At 42.6% G+C, this 22,078-nt stretch overlaps 1 protein-coding gene across 4 annotated transcripts in view; it reads right to left on the reverse strand.

Moving 5' to 3' along the window:
- The window catches only part of COL18A1 (collagen type XVIII alpha 1 chain), a 152,088-nt gene that overhangs the window by 41,121 nt on the left and 88,889 nt on the right, over positions 1–22,078 (reverse strand). For 3 of the 4 annotated variants that reach the window (XM_082220741.1, XM_082220740.1, XM_082220739.1), the window contains 4 exons: positions 18,060–18,604; positions 10,206–10,289; positions 9,009–9,074; positions 381–519 (listed from right to left, as the gene is read on the reverse strand). In XM_082220741.1, the coding sequence (XP_082076867.1) occupies positions 381–519; positions 9,009–9,074; positions 10,206–10,289; positions 18,060–18,604 (834 nt within the window). The remainder of the gene's footprint in view (positions 1–380; positions 520–9,008; positions 9,075–10,205; positions 10,290–18,059; positions 18,605–22,078) is intronic. The other variant, XM_082220738.1, reaches the window with a different exon arrangement.

The following is a 22,078-nucleotide window of genomic DNA, read 5'->3' on the forward strand; positions in this document are numbered from 1 at the left end:
CAGGTGCCAGGCAATCCATGTCATCCATAGCCAGTTCCATTAACATGAAAGTGGTTTGTTTATCAGTGCCCACTGCTAGAGAAGAAAGGTATGTTTCGGTTGTGTTCAGTAAGGATGCTTTCAAAATCAGTCCTGTTTTTGCATTTAAAAAAGCTACATCTGGTTCACCCTAACTCCCAAGGCCTACATTTCTACTTGCTCTGAGCAAGCACCACAAACGTTTTTCCCCTGCCCAAAGCTTAACATGAGGAATGTGTGACATTCAAAGTTTTTCTTTTCCACTCATTTCTGTTCAGCACTATCAAGAAATCTTGAATAGTCAGAACTATAATGATTTTTTTTTAAGGGACTGTTCCCAACCTTGGAAAAGCTAGACTTACCTCCTGAAGACAATGGGGGCCCCTCTTCTAGTTTGGTTAATTCAGTTTGCAGGTGGAGTTTCTCTTCTGGCTGGGTGGGCTTTTTGGCAATTGGCGGAGAAGTGACAGGTGGTGGTTCTGGCAGACTTGAGAGTGATACCTGGGCCAAGGGAACAGGACTGAAGTAAACAATCACTTGTTCTGGCATAGGCAACCTAAGGCAAACTCTTTGCTCCTGCAAGCCTAATAACAGAGAGCTCTTGCACTGTTGATTCTGCGCCCTAAATATTTCACCTCAAAATAACAAGGAAAATTTGAACTGCTTGAGAAAAAGAATAAAAGGAAAACTCTTGTTGTCTAATTTTTGAGGGAAACACACACAAAACTGCTGTTGGAAAAATACTTTCAGGTGTTGCAGAATACAAAACATCTTCAGAAAAACCAGTCCAACTGGCAGACAAACTTTGTTTCAGCAATGTTTAAGCAATGCTTTGGGATAATACAGCCTTACTCAGATTGCCGGGTCTTCTCTATCAACTGAAAAACTACTGAATGTTTCAAAATATATACAAAAAAATTAAAAATTTAAAAGTTGGTTTAATTCATGCAAAGCTTCCATTTTCTGAGTTTGATTAAGCTCAAAATGGAAGTTTGAAATCAGGAGATAGAGATATTTCACAGACATTGATCATGGATATATGATTTACTGTGATGGAATGGAAAAGAAATAAAATAAGCAAATAAATGTACTTTCAGGACAGCTGGTTTTATCTGCAGTTACTATATTTGCAGTCTGATTCTATGTATGTTTACTCAAAAGCAAGTCCTACTGAACTGAATGAGGCTTCCTCCAGAGATGGGAGGAAAGCAGCCTTAAAACAAAAGACAGCGCAGTTTTGAAAAGTTCGGTGTTGTTATGAAGTTTGTAAATGCAAGTTTGATATAATTCAAATATTCATTGCACACATACTTCTTCCGCCCGCCCCCCCAGAGGTTTCAAAATTCCCAGAAACTTTACATATTTGCCTAGAAAACAGAGATCAGATTGTCTGCTATTAACACCTCTGGCCAGTGGGTGGCATGGATGTTCCACATATAAATGTATGAAAAAAAGTGAAGACAGGAAATCTCTTGGAGCCAGTCATGTGTCTAGCATATTTTGTCCTAGTTTACATCATTGGATAGAAACTAGAATTGTTCCCTGTATTAATGAAACACTTGCACACTACTGTTTGCCAGTGAGGCGTGATGCTTAAGAGTGTTCAAAATCCTAATGCTGCTCTGCTATAGAGCTCATTTGGGTGATTTTGGACCAGCCACCCTCTTGCACCACACAGGGTTACTGCAATTTGTTACAAAGTGAGCAGTGTAACACAGATGTCCAACCCTGGTTACTGTGATTTGTTAAGGTGCTGGGAAGTGTAGCTCTGACTGCTAAACCACAGTTCCTTGTGCATAATTGTTTTTATTGGAAGCTATACTCTCTACTGTGGGACGCTGGTGGCACTGTGGTCTAAACCACTGAGCCTCTTGGGCTTGCTGATCAGAAGGTCAGCGGTTCGAAACCCTGCAACGGGGCGAGCTCCTGTTGTTCGGTCGCAGCTCCTGCCAACCTAGCAGTTCGAAAGCACGTCAAAGTGCAAGTACATAAATAGGTACAGCCCCAGCGGGAAGATAAACGCCGTTTCCGTGCGCTGCTCTTTTTTGCCAGAAGCGGGTTAGTCATGCTGGCCACATGACCCGGAAAAACTGTCTGCGGACAAACACCGGCTCCCTCGGCCTGTAAAGTGAGATGAGTGCTGCAACCGCAGAGTCGTCTGTGACGGGACTTAACTGTCAGGAGTCCTTTTCCTTTACTATTTTATACTCTCTACCCTCAGGAATATCAACAGTTCTTCTTTGGATAAATATCAGCAGCTGTTTATGTGGATAAATAAATAGTTAAAATGTGAGTAAAATAAAAAGCACCCCTTGCGCATGTTTGTGCACACATGTGCATGCATACATTAACTCTTCCTTCAACGCAATGTATGATGATGAGTCTTCACATAAAAGCTACTGAACATTTCTGTGCCATGGCTTTCAGTACTGCAAGTTCTAAACATCCCTGCTCCAGAGACCCCTTTTAAGAAACACCATGACATTATGTCATGAGTACAGGTTGTAGCTGGCTAATATCCACAAGAACTACCAACAAATAGGCATCCTCAAATGCAGGTTGAACACAGGAGGCATTAAGCAACACTCTGCTCGAACAGTGCATTCTGGGTCCTGCAACATTTGGGGCCAAACTCACAGAAAATTCTAAGGACAGAGTTGCTCAGCTCATTGCTAAATAAGAGCACATTCTGGGCAAACTGGCTGTTGTGCTCATGAGTCTCCTGCCTTACATTTCCATTCATTGGTAAGTTTGTTCAGAACTGATCCAAGCACAGTGGCTTCCAAGGACTAATCTGCAATGTATAGAATCAATTTTAAAATACAGTTATCATGAGTGTTGATTGAGTGACAGGTGCATGGCTGCATTTATCCCAGAAAAATTAAAGATGCACATGAAAGAACATCCCTGACTCAAGCCCTTGTGTTTATTGATTTAACACTTCAGTCATGTTGGTCCAGGATTCTATATGCTGAGCAGAATCCAGGCTGGCTTCACCAAGTGTAAAAATATACTTTGAAAAAATAAACCTTGGGAAGGCCATTCTCTGCAATGAAGTGGTTGTTTTTGCAACTTGATCTTGCATTAGTTCTGGCTGGGAGGATGGCTCTTATCTCAAAGCCAGGCAGAGATTAATGGTAATCCCATGCAAAAAGGAAGGAAAGGAAAACTCTCAAGTTATCTAATTTTTACAGGAAAACACACAAAGAAGCTGAGAAATGAATAGGCTCCAAGCACCATCCATCAGCTACCCTGTGGACATACTAGTGGTGATTTTAAAATGTATATTTTTACAAAGAGCTGCATGAACAAGGAAGTGACACTACATTTCTGGGGATGCTGTTACCCATCTTTAATAAGATACAAGGAAGAGTGGCAAATTCAAAGCATGTGTTGTCAATGTGTGGCAAGAAACAGTATGCTACTGCAGAGGCTACCATCTGGGAGGAAAACGTTAGGGATCTCACAGAGAGCTGTAAAACATCCCCATGTTTGATGCTTGAACAGAATACAGACTCAACAAATTAGACATAAAGGGTATTTCAAAAAGACCTCAATCCCTGGAGTTGATGTCAAACATGAACTTATTTTGCAGAAGAAAATTAGTGTGCAAAATGTGCTAAATAGCAACATGAATGGGGGCGGGGGACAAAACAGCAGGAACTAGACATTAAATGCCATCTGTGTCAATAATGCAAGCTTTAAAACTGAATGGGGAAAGTATAATGCTGCACTCATGAGTTTCCCAGCTATAGGGTCTTAGGACGATGACGAAGAGCTCCCAATGCCACCAGAAGTGCTTCTTACCAAAAACACTGCTGCCAAAATGGTAGCAAGTGTCACAGAAAGGTGTAGCTGCCCATCATCAGAATTCCTATCATGGATCCTCCCAAAATGAGGTAGAGTCGTAGGTGAGGGGCACAGCTACACCAGATCCTGACTAACCTGTCTCGGTCCAAGGATCCAGACAGAAATGCCAGAAATCAAAGTCAGGACAGAGCCTGGCATAAGTAATTCCCTTTCAATTGACTCAAATGGGAAAATCTCATTTTGCCTCACCTCGGGCTCCCTGCCTCAGCTTAGAATGGCTTTGGCACTGTAGAGCTATGACTGATGGACCAGGGCAGAGCTCAGGACCTCTGGATTCTAAGCCATGCAACTGTTCGGTAAATTATTTTAAAGTATTAGTGATGCAGAAGATACACTGATTAAGGATCAAGGGGTTTGTGCAGTCTTGCTACAAAGAAATAAAGCTTGTTGCTACAGAGAAGGAAGAAAAATCATTGTAATTATTTTTATAAAAGTTGCAGTAAAGATGCTTTGTTGTTATTGTGACCAAACATATGAGCTTCAGGAAGAGCAATTTTCTTCAAAGTGCAAATATTTTTTGCTCACATCAATATGTTTTTTTGCAGAGAGAAAAAACACAGATACTCGTCATCAGTCCAGAAAGGCAAGGTTTGTGGATCTGGTGGAAAAGGCTATTGGACTGCACTTAATTTGCCCATATTTCCACATTTGCCTGTATTTCATCATCCAAAACGTTGCATTGGTGTGCCAGGAGCAAACACCCAACAATCTGCTCACATACACATTATTGCTGGACTAGCTTGGGGGGGGGGGACGGGATGGGATTAACCATGATGTGGGCAATCAGATGTGGGCGAGACAAAGAGGAAACCCGAAGAAGGAGAAAGTTAGCAGAGTCTAGGATTATGTGACGCACTACTGAAAGCAGCCAGCAGCATGCCTGGTATGCTGTGCCTAGCCAAATGCTTGGAGGTTGCCAAAAACCCAACAGCAGCGATCCTCCATTAGTAGGAAATGAGGAGTCCAGCTTGACCAGCTGCCTCAAAATATTATTGCCCTGGAAAAACCTCATATCCTCAATCATACAGATGTCTAAGCTTGGACACATTATTTGGATTAGCACAAAGGGGCAAGTTTCCAGGCTGCACCGCACATCTGGTGGAAAGAGGATAACTAGCAGATCATCTCTGGACTCTTGAAATCTTCTTTCGGGTAACTGAAATGTACAATGCTTGAAGCTGTGGCTTTAGTGTATAGAAAAACAAAGAAACGCGTGGGCATACCATATGTACACTATATACACAGTGATAACACCAACTTGCAGCTCTCTTTGTTGAGAAACTTGCCAGGTTCGTTCATATCCTGGCAATTGCTAACTGTTATTGCAATGTGCTGCACATGGGGAGTGCTTGAAGACTCTTCAGAAGTTGTTGCCAGTAAAAATGCCATCACCGGCATTGTGGCCGAACTTAGAATTTGGCTGAATTTAGAGAAGTGGGTGACACTGATCACTTTTCAAAACTGGCAACCTGTTTGCTTTCAAGCAAGATTCTGGACATTGGTTATCACTTATTAAAGCTTGGTGTGCACACTTCCTCTCCACTCTGTGCCTTCTGAGACTAGCCCTTCTTTATCCAAAAGCAAATGCAGGAATCCAGGAACTTCCAGGAACTATCCAGAAGACAACAACAGTCTCATTCATTATGTAGTAGAAAATAAAACTCAAAGATGGCTGGATTTAACTAACAAGTTAAATGCAAGGACTTGCACTAGTACAATGGGACTTCTCCCCTCTCCTCCCTCTGTGTACCCCCATGCCCCCCAACTGTCTCAGGAGAAAATTGAGAGAAGCTCCAGAATGGTATGGAGTGGGGAGGAATGATCCATCAGGCAAGCAGAAATAAGGTCTTAGGGCAGGTAACAGCAATTTAAAATTCAGTATTAAAACAAATTTAAACAAACAGAAGTCACCGAAAGAGGGAGTGTTACTCTAATCCCATTTTATCTTTTCCTCCACTGCCACCCAACTCTTCTCGGATGGGCAGTGTATTAATAATAACAAATTATTATTGTTGTTGTTGTTGTTATATTTTATTTTTATTTGTTACATTCCCATTATTAATGCTAACAAATCATAGTAAGGTCCCAAACCCTGGCCCCTTCCTATCCCTGCTTTGCCCATCCCTTGAAGATTCTAACTTCTCTGGACAGGAGATACATCACTTTTCTTTTCCATAAAATGCTCAGCATACTGCTGTTGTTAAGTAAAACGCAAAGCAGCAGGAGGAAATCAAATTAGAACATTACAAATGTTCTAATTACACAGTACATAGATCATTATCTTATAAATGAAATAACACACTGGGTAGAGACCCCTTTCCTTGTTGAAATGACCCTTGTGTTAAGGCAAGAAGTTATAGCATGAAGTTACTTGCATGAGCAGAATGTGTGGGGCAGTAAGAGGTGCACATATGCACCAGAAAAAGTTTGGCTGGCATGTGCTGATCTTCCCAAGTTTTCCATTTATCACCACCCTGACCTCTTCAACCTAATGCTACATAAAGAATCTCACCCTTCGCTGCTCAAAGGAAAAGCAACACTTATTTACCAGGTGTTCAAGGTTCCTTGTAGCTCTTGTGTATTTTCTACTTACAGCAGTACAGTTGTGTTTTAGAGGCAATTAGAAATCCAGCCCAACTTCGGGTTTCTGCTAACTCAGCACAAGGTTAGCTGAAGGAAGAAGGGGGTCCCTGTCATTGTGCTGGCTTTCTTTCCCCAAATATATACTTCCTAAGGGGAGTAAGCCAGATGTTTAAGGGAGTTTTCACACACAAAAAAACACATTTTAAACTTCTGAAGCTGGATTGCTACGGTGTGTGTCTTTGACATTCAATAAGCAAATGTAGCAAATACAAAAACAAATCCGGTTGTCATCCAGCCACACTTTTCCTAAAGTCTACACCTCTTTGCCCTGTTTTCAAATTGGTCTGGGGCTGGGTATTCCCACTTGTGATTTTTGCCTGAGATTTTACTTGGGGAGAGACCCCCGAAACCCCATGTTTTCCCATTCATTATTCCTGAAATCAATAGTTCGCTTTTCATGTTGTTTCCACCTTCAGCTCCACCCACCTATGTCAGAGTCAGAAAATCAGAGAACCTGAGAATCAGAAAACCGGATAATCAGGCAATCATTTGGCATCCGCAAAAGGAGCAAGAACCCTTTCGATACATATTATTGTAGACAGAAAATAAAGCTGGTTTTGGAACCATCACAACCAATCAAAGCAAACAAGGGGAACATGCACATGTTTTGCACATATATCATTTGATCACAATTCTATACGAGCACTAAACAAGGAAAAGTAAAATAAAAAATTAAGCATGCAGAGAAAACCAGAAGAGTGCTGCTCAAAGCTAGAGAGGCAACTAGAAAAAATTATCCTACAGGGGCAGGGGCCTAAAGAAGGAAAGGAGGTGGAAGCAGACCACCCCAACACAATTCCCAGGTTTAGAATAGGGTTTTCTGTGGATTGATGCCTGTTCCAATGAAGTAGTAAATAGTGGGTTTTCCCAGGGAAAGTGGAAGGACAAAAAACAAAAGCAGAACACCTCTCTTGTACCCGTGATAATAGATTGATACAAAATACTAGAAATCACAGGACAAAGTGTGGATGGACCCTAAGTGTCATGAACTGGCAGGACGATAGGGAGGAGGAAGAGGATCCTGACAAGGGGTGTAGCCAGGACTGGGCACATCTGGGCAAGCTGGGGATGGGGAAGGAAAAGATGGTGTAGGAAGTACTCACAGGATGACGGAGGATGGCAAGGAGGTGAGGGTCAGTGCACAGGAACCAGAGCAGCAGGACCCCTCACCAGAGCCAGGGGGCCCCCCGTCTCCATGATCACGGCAGGCTCGGAGGTATAGGGAGCAGGGGGGGAGATGATCTTGGTGACTGAAGCAGGCAAGGACCAACAGCCCAGCTCACTAGCTGGCCAGGTGGGACTCGCTAGGTCTGGGAGAAGGTGTGTGATTCCTCAGCTGGAGCAGGTGAGGGTCACGTGACTCTTTAAGCCCAGATGCTGCTATCAGTATGCAGAGTAGAAAAGGGCAACAGGTGCTGTGTCTGCTCAACTGCCCATGTTGATGGACCTTGACTTGGATGCCTCTGGACCTCTCACGGGACTGTGCTTGCGAGGGGCTGGCCTGCGGGTGCCCTGATCCCTGGGTCGGCTGCAGAGGCAGGAACCTAGTCTGACTGAACTTTGGACTTCTTGCCTGCCAGACTGTGTGCTAGCATCTGCTGTGGGATTGTGCCCTCCAGCAGGACATGCCGCCAGGTACCCTGTGGTTCAGGGCACTAAAAAAGATATCAGCTTTCTTTCTCAAGTTGATGATAATAAGTAAAAGATGCCAGCTTTGCTTTTCAAGTTCCATTGCACCTTTCAGAGCATAATGTTTTTTCTTATCATTTTTACCTTCCCCCCCCCCCCGACTTCTGCTGCATGAACTAGACTGAAAGATCGCAAAGTGCCATGTACCATGGGACTGGACAGAAGAGCAGAAGAAGTCAACTAGATGCCTATTGGCCAACCAGATGCCTATGGGAAGCCCCAAAGCGGCACTCTCCACACTTGCAATTCCCGGAAACTGGTGTCCACAGGCATATTGCCTCTGACACATCCTTAATCATCTCACACATCCTTGCTTTTTATCTTCTTCAGTATATACTGATGCCACACACAAAATGGATACCTTTCTGCTGTCGGCGTGGCTAGAGGTGGTTCTTCTTTGCTACACTACACATCTTTTGCACTTCCCTGCTGGAAATGTAGTAAGACTGACACAAGTGATCAAGTAGTTCATAAGGACCACTTTTCTTCCTCTGCCTCCAGCAGCCCCATACTTGTGGCAAATGAGTCATCCGACCCGCTCACCACAAGCGGATGCTACTACTTTGCGGAACATTATCCATTTCCTCGGTGTGGGTTTGAGTGGTGTCGTGCAACGAGACCACCCATTTGTCACAACCAGAGCATAAAAGTGAATAATAATAATAGCCGCCCCATATGCATCAACCCTAACAGCAAGGATAACTCACACAAGGATTTTAGAAAGTACATTTGAGCATGGAAAGTTAAGGCAAGGCAGAGGAACATCAGGAACATGGACTAGAACTCACCTTTTCCTTTTCCTTTTCCGACGGCTGCGGCCTTTCTTCAGCTCCACTTCCACCATCTCCAGATATCTAAAGAGGTTTTTGTTTAAATGAAAGATAAAGGTAAGCAGAGGATGAAAATGAAGGATGGTTGCACTCACTTGATTAATGCATTCAGTATAGTCAATTATTTCCCTGGGGGGAAAAACCCTATGAAATGCAATAGCCGGGCTAGAGCATAGCAACAGAAGTTTGGTGTAAAAATATATCAACCATATGCAGAAAACTAATCCTCAAGCCACATTCAGCTATTGTGAAGTGGTGTCTTCTCTCAACATTTATGGAACCCTTTTCTTCTTACAAGCTTATCTCGTCACAAACCAAAACACCTACTTTCGGGTTTGCAGCGTTCTTAATCCAAGTTGTTCATAAACTAAGCTGTTCTTAAACCAAGGTACCGCTGTACCAGAAAGAATGCAAAAGGGAGAAACAAGTTCTCAAAATTGCCAATAATTAAGGTTTATTACAGCTCAGTGCATTTCAGAACAGAAGTTCCTTCTTCAGGAGTTAATTTAAACTTCTGCATTCTATAGACTATCCAGAGCAGCTTGCACAAATCCTACTGCCTATCTGGCACCATGCGGTCTGACTTTGTGGTGTCAGATAAACCACAGCATTGAGAGAGTCTGCCAAACAGAGGGTTTATTTATTTTTTAGTGCAGTTTATAAGCCTGCCCTTTATCACATAATCCCAGGACAAGGTATACGTCATAAAGGTAACAAAGAAATAGCAAATATAAAACCATAACACATACACACAAAAACAATGAAAAATGAAAACAAGGTGAGACTGGCTAGCCTCTTACCACACCCTCCCAAAAGCCTGGCTAAAGAGGTATGCCTTCAGAAAATACTAATCTAGACTGATATTGATCTGCCACAAGGAGAAGATTGAAAGTTTCCACTTCAAATTAACTGCAGTTTAGCAAGTTATCTGAATCCTAAACTGTGGTTTATCTCAACTATTTTCTGTGAAAACAAAAAGATTCATAAGCAATAGTTTTTGAATTTGGCTTGTTTCCACTAACCATAGTTAAGATTAACCACATCTTCTCATAGTGCTAAATTATGGTTTAGTAGCAGTATGTCTGAACCACCCCAATATACAACAGCTTTAATATGGTCAAATCCTGAGCCACTTACCATATCAGAATCACTTACCATATCAGAATCATCATCATCTTCCTCACACTGGACATCAGCTGCGTGAGGATCTCCTTTCACTTTCAATTCTGCAATTACACCCTACAAAACCAGAAACACAGGCATCATTACTTTTTTAGCTTCCATGAAGCAGAGAGCACCACTCCCAGTTGTGGGGAGTACAACCCTGAGGCCTGGCACCCTAATGATTGATTACATTTCCTACTTGATTATAAGCCAAGACTCCTTTCCAACACAGACGCAGCTTGCTCATATTTCCAATGGCAATGGCTCTGTTTCACAGAGACCCCCTGGCACAAGCTGCAATGGTTGTTGTATCACTTCTAATTAAAGCGAACAGTTCATTGATCTCTCATTGTAGACCAGAGATATCCCACCTACGCTGATCAAAACTTTAGCATCCAATGTAAATTATTTAAGGCAGGAGAACAAAAACCATGTGGGAAGGAGGTTGGCAAGCAACGTCCCTTGTGGCAGAGAGATGGACTTTATATTTCTTTCTGGTCTCTTCAAAATCTATGGTTCTTTCTAATAAGGTTTTTGGGTGGTCAAGCACACAGATTCAGCATTCCCAGCACCCACAAGTCTCATATGAACTATCATTTTCCCCCTGAATCTTTGCAGCCTGAGAAGCAAACCAGCAGCAAGATGCATCATGTGGGGTGGTACAGAGTTTCTGTCTGTCTGTCTGTCTGTCTCACACATACACACACATGGGTGGGGTGTAATGTCTAGTGTGACAACCCGACACCTGAATGCTACAATGTTCACACCCGCCTTACTTGCCTCAGATACAATCCAAAGCTGCGTCGTGTTTTGCAATGCTGATCAGGAGCAGCTGTGGGCATGTAACATCCTAACCACTTAGGTCCTGGGCACACATGCAGATCTTAGGAGTTAAGAATGGACTAAAAGACAGTTTCATTCCTTTATGGTCTAGTTTATAAAAGCAGTTTTAACAACTTTGTTCCATCATTTTTGACAGATTGAGAATTACTACAGAAAGAAAGAAAGAAAGAAAGAAAGAAAGAAAGAAAGAAAGAAAGAAAGAAAGACTTCTGGAAGGAACGTTTAGAGGAGAAATGTTACCATTTTCTGTCCCCACCACATACTCTTACAGTGAAGCTGATGCCCCCATTCACCCAGCTCACATTTGTCAGAATCCAAAGCAAACCTAAATATTTTAAATATGTGGGGAGACACTGGCTTTCCCCCTTAAACAAATATGTGACGTGTAGGCTAACTGATGCCCATAACTGAGTTTGAGATAAAGCTACACTTCAAATCAGGCTGATGGGTACCACTAATAATTACACTGCAGTGTGCCCACTGGTTCCTTGCTTGAGTTGAACCTTTGCTCTGCAAGCAAAGAGGTGATGACTTGTTCCTATGCAGCCCTATAATGTGATTCATATTTTGTGATTCATCAGACAGTTAGACAGACAAAGGGGTGGCTTTTAGGCAATGTCAGTTCTCCAGAGCCAAGGGGTGGGGTGAGGGATGCTTCTTCTCCAGGCACAATTAAAAAAAGATCATCTGTTAGATGAAACTTTACAGTGGATCCATTCCATCTGAGTTTACAATTTGAAAGGAAGCTGAGAGCACAGCGTGACCATCAGCCAACAAGCTGCCCCTTAAATCTAACGGAACATTCCTGCTCCAGCCTGCCGACTGAGCCAATTTAATGGGGGTCACTGACAAAAGCCACAGAGGAGGACAAGATAAAGTTTTTAGCCAAAGTTCTGTGTGCAGCTGCCCCTTCAAAGCTATTCTGCGGTAGACTCTCAAAGGCTTTTTCATAGCACAGACAGCATGCAAACAGGAGTGATCTCCCTGCCATCTTCCTTCTTCCATGTTTGCAAAAGCCAAGCAACTCCCTCATTTGCAGGAAAACAGCCTGTCCCGTAACTCAAAAGCATATTTCAGTAAACTGTTACAAATGCATGCACCCACACACACATTCTCTGCTTTAATTTGTGCAGATCACCTTTGCTTCCCTCAGTCTCTCTGGTGGCTACTGAAAATGCTTACATAGAGATTGCTTTCAACAAAAATTATGAACATTTAGGAATAGCTCAGATCAGCAGATTCCATCCTACCTTCTGAGAATTGAAGCAAACCAAGGCTTTTGGTGAACAGCAGACTGATCGGTCTTACATCAGCTAAGAACCAATGACATACGTTCCTTTCTTTCCTGTTCACAAGCAGCAATGGTTTTAATGAGGCATGTGTGGTAAAAAAAAATAGTTGCAAAGAAATATTGCTAAAAGCTCCAGGTATCTCCACTATCAGTTTACTACTGCCTCTTCACCAATGATGGATCAGAGGACTTACAATGCTGAATCTTTCTATTCTCCTGACTTGATGGCTCTAGATGATGGATAGCCAAGGTGGTACCAATTTTGTGGTACAGCAGTGCTTTAATTTGGTCTCAGGAAACCTGAAATCAAATCTCAGCTCAGGGAGCCTCTAGAAAGGAGCAATCTTTGAAGACCCATTTATGCAATGGCTCGATTCAAACAAACATCCAAAGTGTGATTTGGAGGATAAACTGAGGTATAGTGGATGTGACTGTGGTCTAGGGGGTGTTAGAGGAGGCATGGCACCTCTGATGGGGGGCATGATGTCGTCCTTCTGGGGTAGTTTGTCCAACTTGGTCCTCAACCTGCACCCAGTTCTCACCTGCGGCTTCTAGAAAATGTCAGCATGCAACAGCAGCCATACCCGGGAAGCGGATTCAACTGGCTGGATAAACTACATGAGGGTAGCTGTGGGGTCTCAAACCTTTAGTGAGTTTGGGACTTCCACCGCATGCAAAGACAGGCTCCAACAAACTGAGACCAATCATGGGTCCAACAGTCATAGTATAGATTCTGATGTTGAATACAGTAGATGGGCAGAATTGAAGGAGGCAGTCAACCACTCCTCACACTTAGCTCATATTTATCATTGGGGAGCCAACAGCAGCAACGCCTTTTCTTGATCATGTATAAAACAAGAACCAGCATTCTAAAATGTAAGCATTCTTACATTTAAAGACTGCCACTAACCCTTTCTCCTTGCCTTTTTGATAGATACCAATTTGACACAGCCACGACTCTGGCCCCCTCCCTTCCTTTCCCATACGTGTATTATGCTCCTGCCAGGTAGAAGCGAACATTTCTATGCACAGTGAGATCTTCACCTGGGAGACTGCCAGGCCTTTATGTTCAAGTGCAGGATTTACGTACCTCACCTCACTGTAAATACACTACACAATACATCATCACCTCCTGCTCTTGGGGCAAGAGAGTAGAAACAGGAGGCAGGCAAGGACAGGCCAGAGGCTTCAAGTAGCTGCACGACCAAAAGTGGGGAGAACAGACAAACAAGGTGCTCTTATTCTTAAGAGAGAGCAGTTAAGGACAGGACAGCCTTCTGTGAAGAAATCAGGAAAACAATTCATTGTGATCTCTCTAAAATCCTCCCACTGCTCATCATTCCAATCTTCATTTTGAGGGTGAAGAGAACAAGGAAGCTGCTGGCGGAAACAAGGTGCAGCAGGTATTATGGAGTACATGGGCCAGCTTTGGGTTTCTCATAATCTTTTGCAAGGGGGAAATATTCACAAGCCCCCTTTGATTACCTTTTTGGTATGTTATTCACTGTCTCCCTGAAACTGGTCCTTTCCTTGATATGTAGCATTGGCTAACCTCAAACAAACCATCACATGCTTGTTCCAGAAGCAATTCCAGACACGTCATAATATTATAGGCAGCACAATGTTATCAAAGAGCGCATCACACTCAGTTCTGCAGGAATGTCATAAAAGCTTTCCGATGATGTTATGTAGCCAAATCAAAATGAAGGCAATGTTTCTTGACCTCACTTCTCAGCAGGTTAAGTGTGTTCACCCTGCTTTGCAACTCCTATGAAAACTTGTAACAAGGAAAAGAAAGAGGTGCGTTTCATGGGAGAATGGGGCTAAAGGTGGGGTTTTTTGTGAAACATACCCTGCTGTTTCAAGTCAACACTAGGCCAAGGGTGTTTTAAAATGTATACCGAAGTCCAAGTTCCCAATGTTTCTTTTAAACATCTGAATTTCAGAGCCTATGTATGGTTATGTTTTCCTGACTAGGATTTAAAGTTTCTTTCTATGCCAAATCCTTGGTCTCAAGAACAGAGAGTGATCAGTATTAATTCCCTTATTTTTCCCACTCTAAAGGAGGAAAATGCTGCATGTGTTTATAAGCTGTAGAATCTTCTTGACAATCTTTCATCCATTAGCTTTGTTAGGATGCTACTATTTGTTTGCATTCCTGAAGATAATCCACACTTCCTTAGCATTTATTTAGTCTTTACAACTACAGTATACATCTGAAGCACAACAAATTCTTTCCCAAAAGTTCAGTCCAAAACATATATGCCCTGTCTGCATGTAATGCTAAATGATGTTTTAGTGGTATGAAGACAAGCCACAGTGAGCCTTAAGCTCATGCGCACCTCCATATACATTCTCCAGTGTGGCAGTGAAGATGAGATTGGAAGCTTCCAATTCCACTTTAGGTTAACCATAGCTTAACATTCCATCCAAATCCTAAACTGCAATTAATCTTAACTATTGTTGTGAAATTTAACTATCAGTGAAAACAAACTAGCTTCATAAACTGTGATCTGAAGTTGACTTGTGGTAGGTCAACCCACAATTCACTATGATGGCATTGAATATTCCAGTTCACATTGGCTCAATCCAGATATAATGGCAAACCATGGTTTAACTTTAGCAACAAGCCTGCATGAGCCACAGGCTCACATGTTACCTGCTTCACTGGGGGGGGGGGGGGCTAAAAACTTCTATGAACATAGAACAAGCTATGTCTAAACTCAAGGAACTGAGGCTCATTCTAACTGGCATCACACTGGCATCCTGCACAAACTAGTATGAACCCCATGTAGTACTGACTGTGCCCTTCAACAGTGTTAGATGATATGGAATCACCCACCGCATTAGTGCATCAGCATAAACATATTACCCTGTAACACGCAACACACCAACACTGTGAGGGCATTTCAGGTAGAAATAGAAGCTAAAGTACTTCAGGTGGAGGGTGCCAGTCACACCTGAACCAAGTAAAGAGCACACCTGAACCAAAGCATCTCTTATGGAATTAAAGAAACCCTTAACTTTCCAAATGTAGAGTGCTTAAATGAGGCTACACATGCCTTCTGCTGTACCCCAAGTGAAGTGGCAATATCTGTCTTTGTGTGCTGCGGATTCCCAATGTAAGCCTTCACTGGGGTGGGTGGGTGGGTGGGTGGGTGGGTGTGCCTCAAATGATTTCATCTCCCTCCAAGCTAAAAGGGGCTCCATTCTCCACACATCCAGAAGAGAAAAGATGGCATGGGAACCTGGGTAGCACCTAACTGGGAAAGAGTCCCTGAGATAAATTTTGTACATTATATAGAGTTGGAATTGTTGCTTTTGAAAGGTAGGTGCACAAAGACTCGAGGTGGGAGGATAAATAACCGCATATTTTGAAACTCTTTGATTTACACCAGATCCACAGTACTCCAAACAACCTCTTCAGAAAGATTTCTAAATGGATAAACATTCACTGGCACAGCTCTAGAGTAAAACTAGTCATCATCTTTTAAAACACGCAAAACCTGTGTACACTCACAGGGGTCAAGCCTATTTTTGTAGTTTCCATCCAAACCCTGTTGCAGGCCATGGATGACTCTAATCCTCTTCTTGACCCAAGACAAAGTTACCCTTAGACTTATTACATGGAATGTTTCCCCATCTGGAGTCTGATTTTATGCTCACAGGCAGGATGCCTGGGACAGGGAGGGTAACGAGTTGTGTTCTAATCGGTCTGTTTTGCAGATGGTGCAAAATAAAAGTTTCCTCCCGATTTTGTTCTTTGAAACAAACCAGAGTTGACACATATTTTCAAAAATCATACTTGCTGGCATTTACTGCTCCCTGGCTCTTTCCAGTAAATAAATTAGTCTCCCATTATGTCTCACCAAGTGTTTTTGTACTGTACTGTAAGAGGAGTCTTGTTGGATCAGACCAACGGCCCGTCCAGTTCAGCATTTTGTTCCCACAATGGCCAACCCAATGCAAGCAGGACTTGAGTGCAACAGCATTCTCCCCACTTGTGAATGGTATTCAGAGGCATACTGCTTCCCCACAGGGAGGACAGAACATACGTAACCATCATGGCTAGTAGCCATTAATAGCCTCGTCCTCCATGAATTCATATAATCTTCTTTTAAAATCATCCAAGTTGGTGGCCGCTACTACTTCTCATGGGAACAAATTCCACAGTTTACCAATGTGCTATGTAAGAACATGTAAGAACTTCTAGTCACCTGCAGCTACTGTTTAACATTCCTCCTGCATTCTGGTAGCAGCAGACTAAAGAAAGTATCTGTTGTGTGTATCCCATATGAATATCCACATCTGTTACTGAGTGGGCAGGGGAAACTGCTCCCCAAGGCAATCTGTGCTGAAAAGCTGCAAAAGCAGCATTTATCACGTTTTCTAATCAGTTGTCAACAAGGCTTGGGTAGAAATACCCCATGCTTTTGTCTGCAGACATCAGCTGTAGAAAATTCTGGCCACCCTCCTCCACCACCACCACCCGCAAAAGAAGAATGCAGCAATGGATTTGATCTCAGTGGGGAGGGCCAAGTACAAATCACAGGGGTCACTAGACTGACAAATTAAGCCAGTGTCTGGAAATGAACTTGATGGTGAAAAATGTTAATTACTTCCCCTTTGTTTTTCACTCTGGATGATACACTGGAATGATTATTCAGATTCGTTTTTAAAGCTCCTTGCAAAGTTAACAAAATAATCTCTTTCCGCAAAAAGAAAGATGGACTTCAAAAGACAGAGGAAGTTGCCACTGTCACTTATAAGTACTGGCTATAATCACTTCCATATATTCCTCATCAGATTCTTCACAATGGCAATTCATTGGGTTGGTGTGGTTGTTTCTTTAAAAAAAGAAACATCAAAATATCTTTCAGTGTTCATTGATAGATGTACATAATGAGCATACGCACCAAAGTAAAATGGGTACAGGCAAAAAAAGATTTAAAAACCACAAAAATCAAAATTTCTACAAACTAACCTACATTCTGCAGCTGAAACATCTAGGAAATCATATTCAGTAACATTACACTACTGAGCTAACTTTGGTCTACTGAGGCTGCCAAACATGGGAACTAGACAACCATCTGTCAGCTGCACAAAACACAAATATATACAGACAGTTCTCCATAAACTGAGATAATGATCATGCATGCTGAATTTGATCTATATATAAGAAAACACACACAGGTTAAGAACCCCTGGTTAGACTAGAGGCTCTTTTCCATGCTCTGGTGAGGTCCTTGCATGCATAAATAAGAGAATGGGCAAATTCTCATCCCAAAATAAACAGATGCTTCTATAAAAAGCAGTGAGTGATCCCACAACAGATCAATGCCCAGGCGATGTCTGGTAGGCTTGCAAATTAATAATTCACAGGGGAAAACCTCACCATTCTTGTATCTCTGAATTGCCATCTCCTTACTGGGCCTCTTTTCTCACTAGTAAAAGGCAAATGCAGATGGGAAATTAGAGGATGAGGCAGCCTGAGTACAAGAGCAAGGAGAAAGCTCCTTGATAGAAACTTTGGGTAAGCCAACAACATGTCAGTGGATTTTTATTTTTATTTTGCTTGTTCCCACTTCCTTGGTCTACTGAATCACACAAGGCCAAATTATGTATTTCAACACTCTCTGTTCACTGTGAACTCACATCAGCCTGTGACCATTTTCACTGAAAAGAATACCTTGGTGTAAGTCCATGCTCACCTGGTATTTATCGGGATCAGCTCCTCCAGCTTGTGCCACAAAAAGCCCTGAGCCATCTTCCAGCTCCATCTCATCAGGCGAGCGTTCAAAACGGACCCGCTCAAACTCCTCGCAGTCTACGTAGAGAACGACTTCCTCATCCTCCACGCTGATGGCAAAGCGAGTCCACTGATTGACTAGGGAAGGCACTGTGAATGCAGCAGCGGCATAGGAGTTCTGAGAGCCAGGCTCCGTATAATAGAAGATGATCTGCTGTTTTCCATCTTTCACCTCTGATAGCTTCACACCAACATAAATGATTGACTGGGAGGCATCCGTGATAGCAAAAAGGACCCCTGCCTTGTCTGTGGTGGGCTGCACATGGAACAAGAGTGAGAAGTCTCTGTAAAAAGGGCTGGGGAGGTGGTAACGTGCCACTTGTCCAGTGTTGGCATCCAGTCCAAACACATAGCCAGGGCTGTTGTCTGGGCCATACACTTTGGTTATCTGGTCTGGTGGGGGATCTCCAATCAGCTCCAAGAGGCCAACTTCTGTGCTGAAGTTTTCTGGTGAAGGGGGAAAAAAGGCATTTCAGAAATAAGCAAGACAGTGTTGTTCAGTACAGTATGGATACATTCATATAGGAGAGCCTTCCAAGTATAAGTGATGTGGCTCAAATCCACATTGAAAGGCAGAAAACTGCACAATGAAAATTTCTTGCCCCCTGTGCCCTCCCTAAATCTGTTCCAAAGGGTTGAAAGGAAACCTATATGAGATTTAGGAGGTCCACAGGGAGACGGGGGGGAGGGGAGAGTTGCACTGTGCAGCCAAAACTGTATACATTGGCAGAACTGTTTAGTTGGATAACTCCCTATCTCTCAAAAAAAATCCTGGAGAGGCAAGTTTGCAGTATGCAGCACACATCACAGTGCAGGTAAGAGTGAACACCTAATAAACATATTTTAGGATCAAGCCTATTCTCTTGACTGTACTTGGTTTTAAATGCTTTTAGTACTGTATTTTTAAATTGTTGTAACCCACCCAGAGATGTCACAGTGAAGGGTGGGAAAGAAATCTAAACCTTCGCCAACTATCTTCAAGGCAGCTTATGCCTCCAGTTGCAAACCTGAACTAAGGAGCCATTGCACTTACACTTAGCAGCAATAAACAATTTGCCAGAAAGCGTCAACAACGGTGAGCTCAGTGCCATAACTCAACAACTTAAGTCTCTAGGATCCTGAATATTTTCAAGGAATAAAATACTGTATGCTCACAACATTCTGCTTCCATGTACTTCAAGAGTGTCTGGCTTCAAGTACCTATCTGAGATATTAATTTCAAAAGACACTTTTATGCACACACACACAAGAATGGCCTAAACAGATATGCTCATTAAATGCTATATATGCAGAAAGGCATGTATGCATGAGCTCACTACATTGTGCCATGCTTATTGCATGGAAAACCTGCCATCTTGAGCGAACCAGCTCTATTTTCCTTCTTGGTTTACTTCATGTTTCAAGAACTCAGAACGGCTGTTCAATTTATCACCACTCCAAAAAAAACCACCACCCCAAACAAACTAAACACAGTTCAACGATTTGGTTTTTATTAGGGAAGCTTTCACTAGATGAATAAAGTTGCCTCTGTAATGCTTTGGGGAAGAATTTGCCCTATGACAAATTCCATGATTATTATAGCTTCATAAAAAAAAATGTGAAATTTCAAATGGAAGCCTATGGGCAAGCTTTAAAAATGTAGAGTGGTTAATATGAGTTTTGACCTCCATCCAGGGCGGTACCTAGTGGTTGGCTAGGTTGGCCCCCACCGTGGGTGGGCACAAGAATCGTGAAGAAAGACAAAGAGCCAATGATTGCCTAGGGGGCAAGGGATGGCAGGGGTGCCAAGGGCACAAGAGAGCCTAGGTACGTCTCTGCCTCCATCCTATGCTGTCTTTTGGACTGTGCAGAGAACATTTTACTCATCAGATTACAGTAGCACAACAGCACAAATGCATTAGTTTAGCTGTTCTGTTTTAGTTACCCTGAGAGGTTGCCTATGGCATTAATTTAACAAAGCACAATGGAACAATTAGAAAAGCTGGGTGACTAGGATTACAATAATAAATAACAATTGTACATTCTTATTAGAAATAATAGCTGCTGTGATACACACATGCATCAGCTGAAATCAAAGAAAATGTGTGTGTTTTCTTTAGAACTTTTCCCACTCATAAGTTATTACACTCAAATCAATCAGCTAAAGGTCATAAGGTTACCGTATTTTTTGCTCTATAAGACTCACTTTTTCCCTCCTAAAAAGTAAGGGGAAGTGTGTGTGCGTCTTATGGAGCGAATGCAGGCTTCGCAGCTATCACAGAAGCCAGAACAGCAAGAGGGATTGCTGCTTTCACTGCGCAGCAATCCCTCTTGCTGTTCTGGCTTCTGAGATTCAGAATATTTTTTTCTTGTTTTCCTCCTCCAAAAGCTAGGTGCGTCTTATGGTCTGGTACGTCTTATGGGGCGAAAAATACGGTAATTGTTTAGCATTCTTCAAACAGGTGACAGCTCTTCAAACAGGTGACAGCTCTACAAAAAGTGTGTGTGGTATTGGCAGTTTTGAACTTAAATGTCAGGATCAGCCCAGCAATAAACGTAGAACCAGGAATGGCCCCCAACCTGTGTGTTTACTGCAGAAATGCGTGTCCATTTATACAGTACACGTATACCGTTCACAACTGATAGTACATTCTGTTGTTCTAAAACAAATTAAATGTGAATCTGCCCTGACATTCTCTTGACCAAAGGCTCACAAAAACTCGGAGCCAGCAATGCCTTGGAAAAAGCAAATTTAAGAAGTCAGCTGAACAGCCCCTCTGTTCTTCCTCTTTCTAGGCAGCTAGTTACATTTCAATTAGATTACTGGTACTTAAATACATAATAAGCCACCCAACCCATGACACGATCCTTTTCTTCAGTGCAATTCAGATAATACAACCAGTGTATGGACTGTCTACAGGCCCTTCCCTGGCGTTTTTGTGACAGCATGGGCCAGAAGACACAAAGGGCATGGCCCATGATGAGAGATAATGCAAATCATGAATGCAAGTAGCTTAATATGTTGAGAATAAAGGGATTGCTTTAAATCGTTTTAGTAAAATACAAAATTATTAGCATGAGTTGTGCCTATGTGTTTATCAGTCACCCAAGTGCTTTTGCTCTCACTCACTTCCAGCCAAGGCCAACACTACATATTTATGACAAACTCCCCCATATTTGTCTCATAATGGTAATGCTGAGACGAGGGGAGAGAAATTGCAGGGCGAAATGCGTAACTGGATGGGGTTTGTAACCCTTCTCCCACCTGCCAGTACTGACTTCTGTAGGCTGCTTACCCTTGATGGACTTTGGGGAAGAGAATAGATCCAGCATTTGTAAGGGAGAATTGGTAGGAAGAATTCAGTACATAATTAAGCAGTCTGTAACATGTGCATTGTCAACTAAATATTTGGCACGTGGCCCCATTCAAGAGAAACAGCTATGACCCAGGCAGCTAGCTCCTGGAGAGCTGACAAAACGGTGTGACCTAGTTGGAGAAGTTAACTACTACTCTGTGCAGGCTCCCAAACCTCAGCAAAAAGAAAGTTTGTTCTACCGTGAACTCGGCTCTTAGTGAGTTTCTACATCCACAGCAGCAGGAGGCAACACACAGCCCTCCTGGTGTTCAGCCCTCTGTTCTCACAGTGGACAACCAGCGGAAAGCCTGAAAGCATGCCACAATCACAAACAGCAAGTGTTATTCAGAGGCATATTGCTTCTGGAGTAGTGCACAGCCACTCCCAATATTGCTTTGGCAAATTCAGGTTTGGAAACCTACATACAAACCTGTGTCCTTTAAAATGTGTGTGACAGGCTTCAGCCAAAGTTCCAGGGCATAAAATATAAAATACAATAGCAATGATGAACAGCAGCAGCTAAAAACAACCACACCAGGCAAAATAAAACTGTTTTAGCCGGTTCCCAAAGGGTAAAAATTCCTTC

The sequence above is a fragment of the Podarcis vaucheri genome, assembly GCF_965113315.1.
Source record: "Podarcis vaucheri genome assembly, chromosome: 1".
NCBI classification, from domain to species: Eukaryota; Metazoa; Chordata; class Lepidosauria; order Squamata; family Lacertidae; genus Podarcis; species Podarcis vaucheri.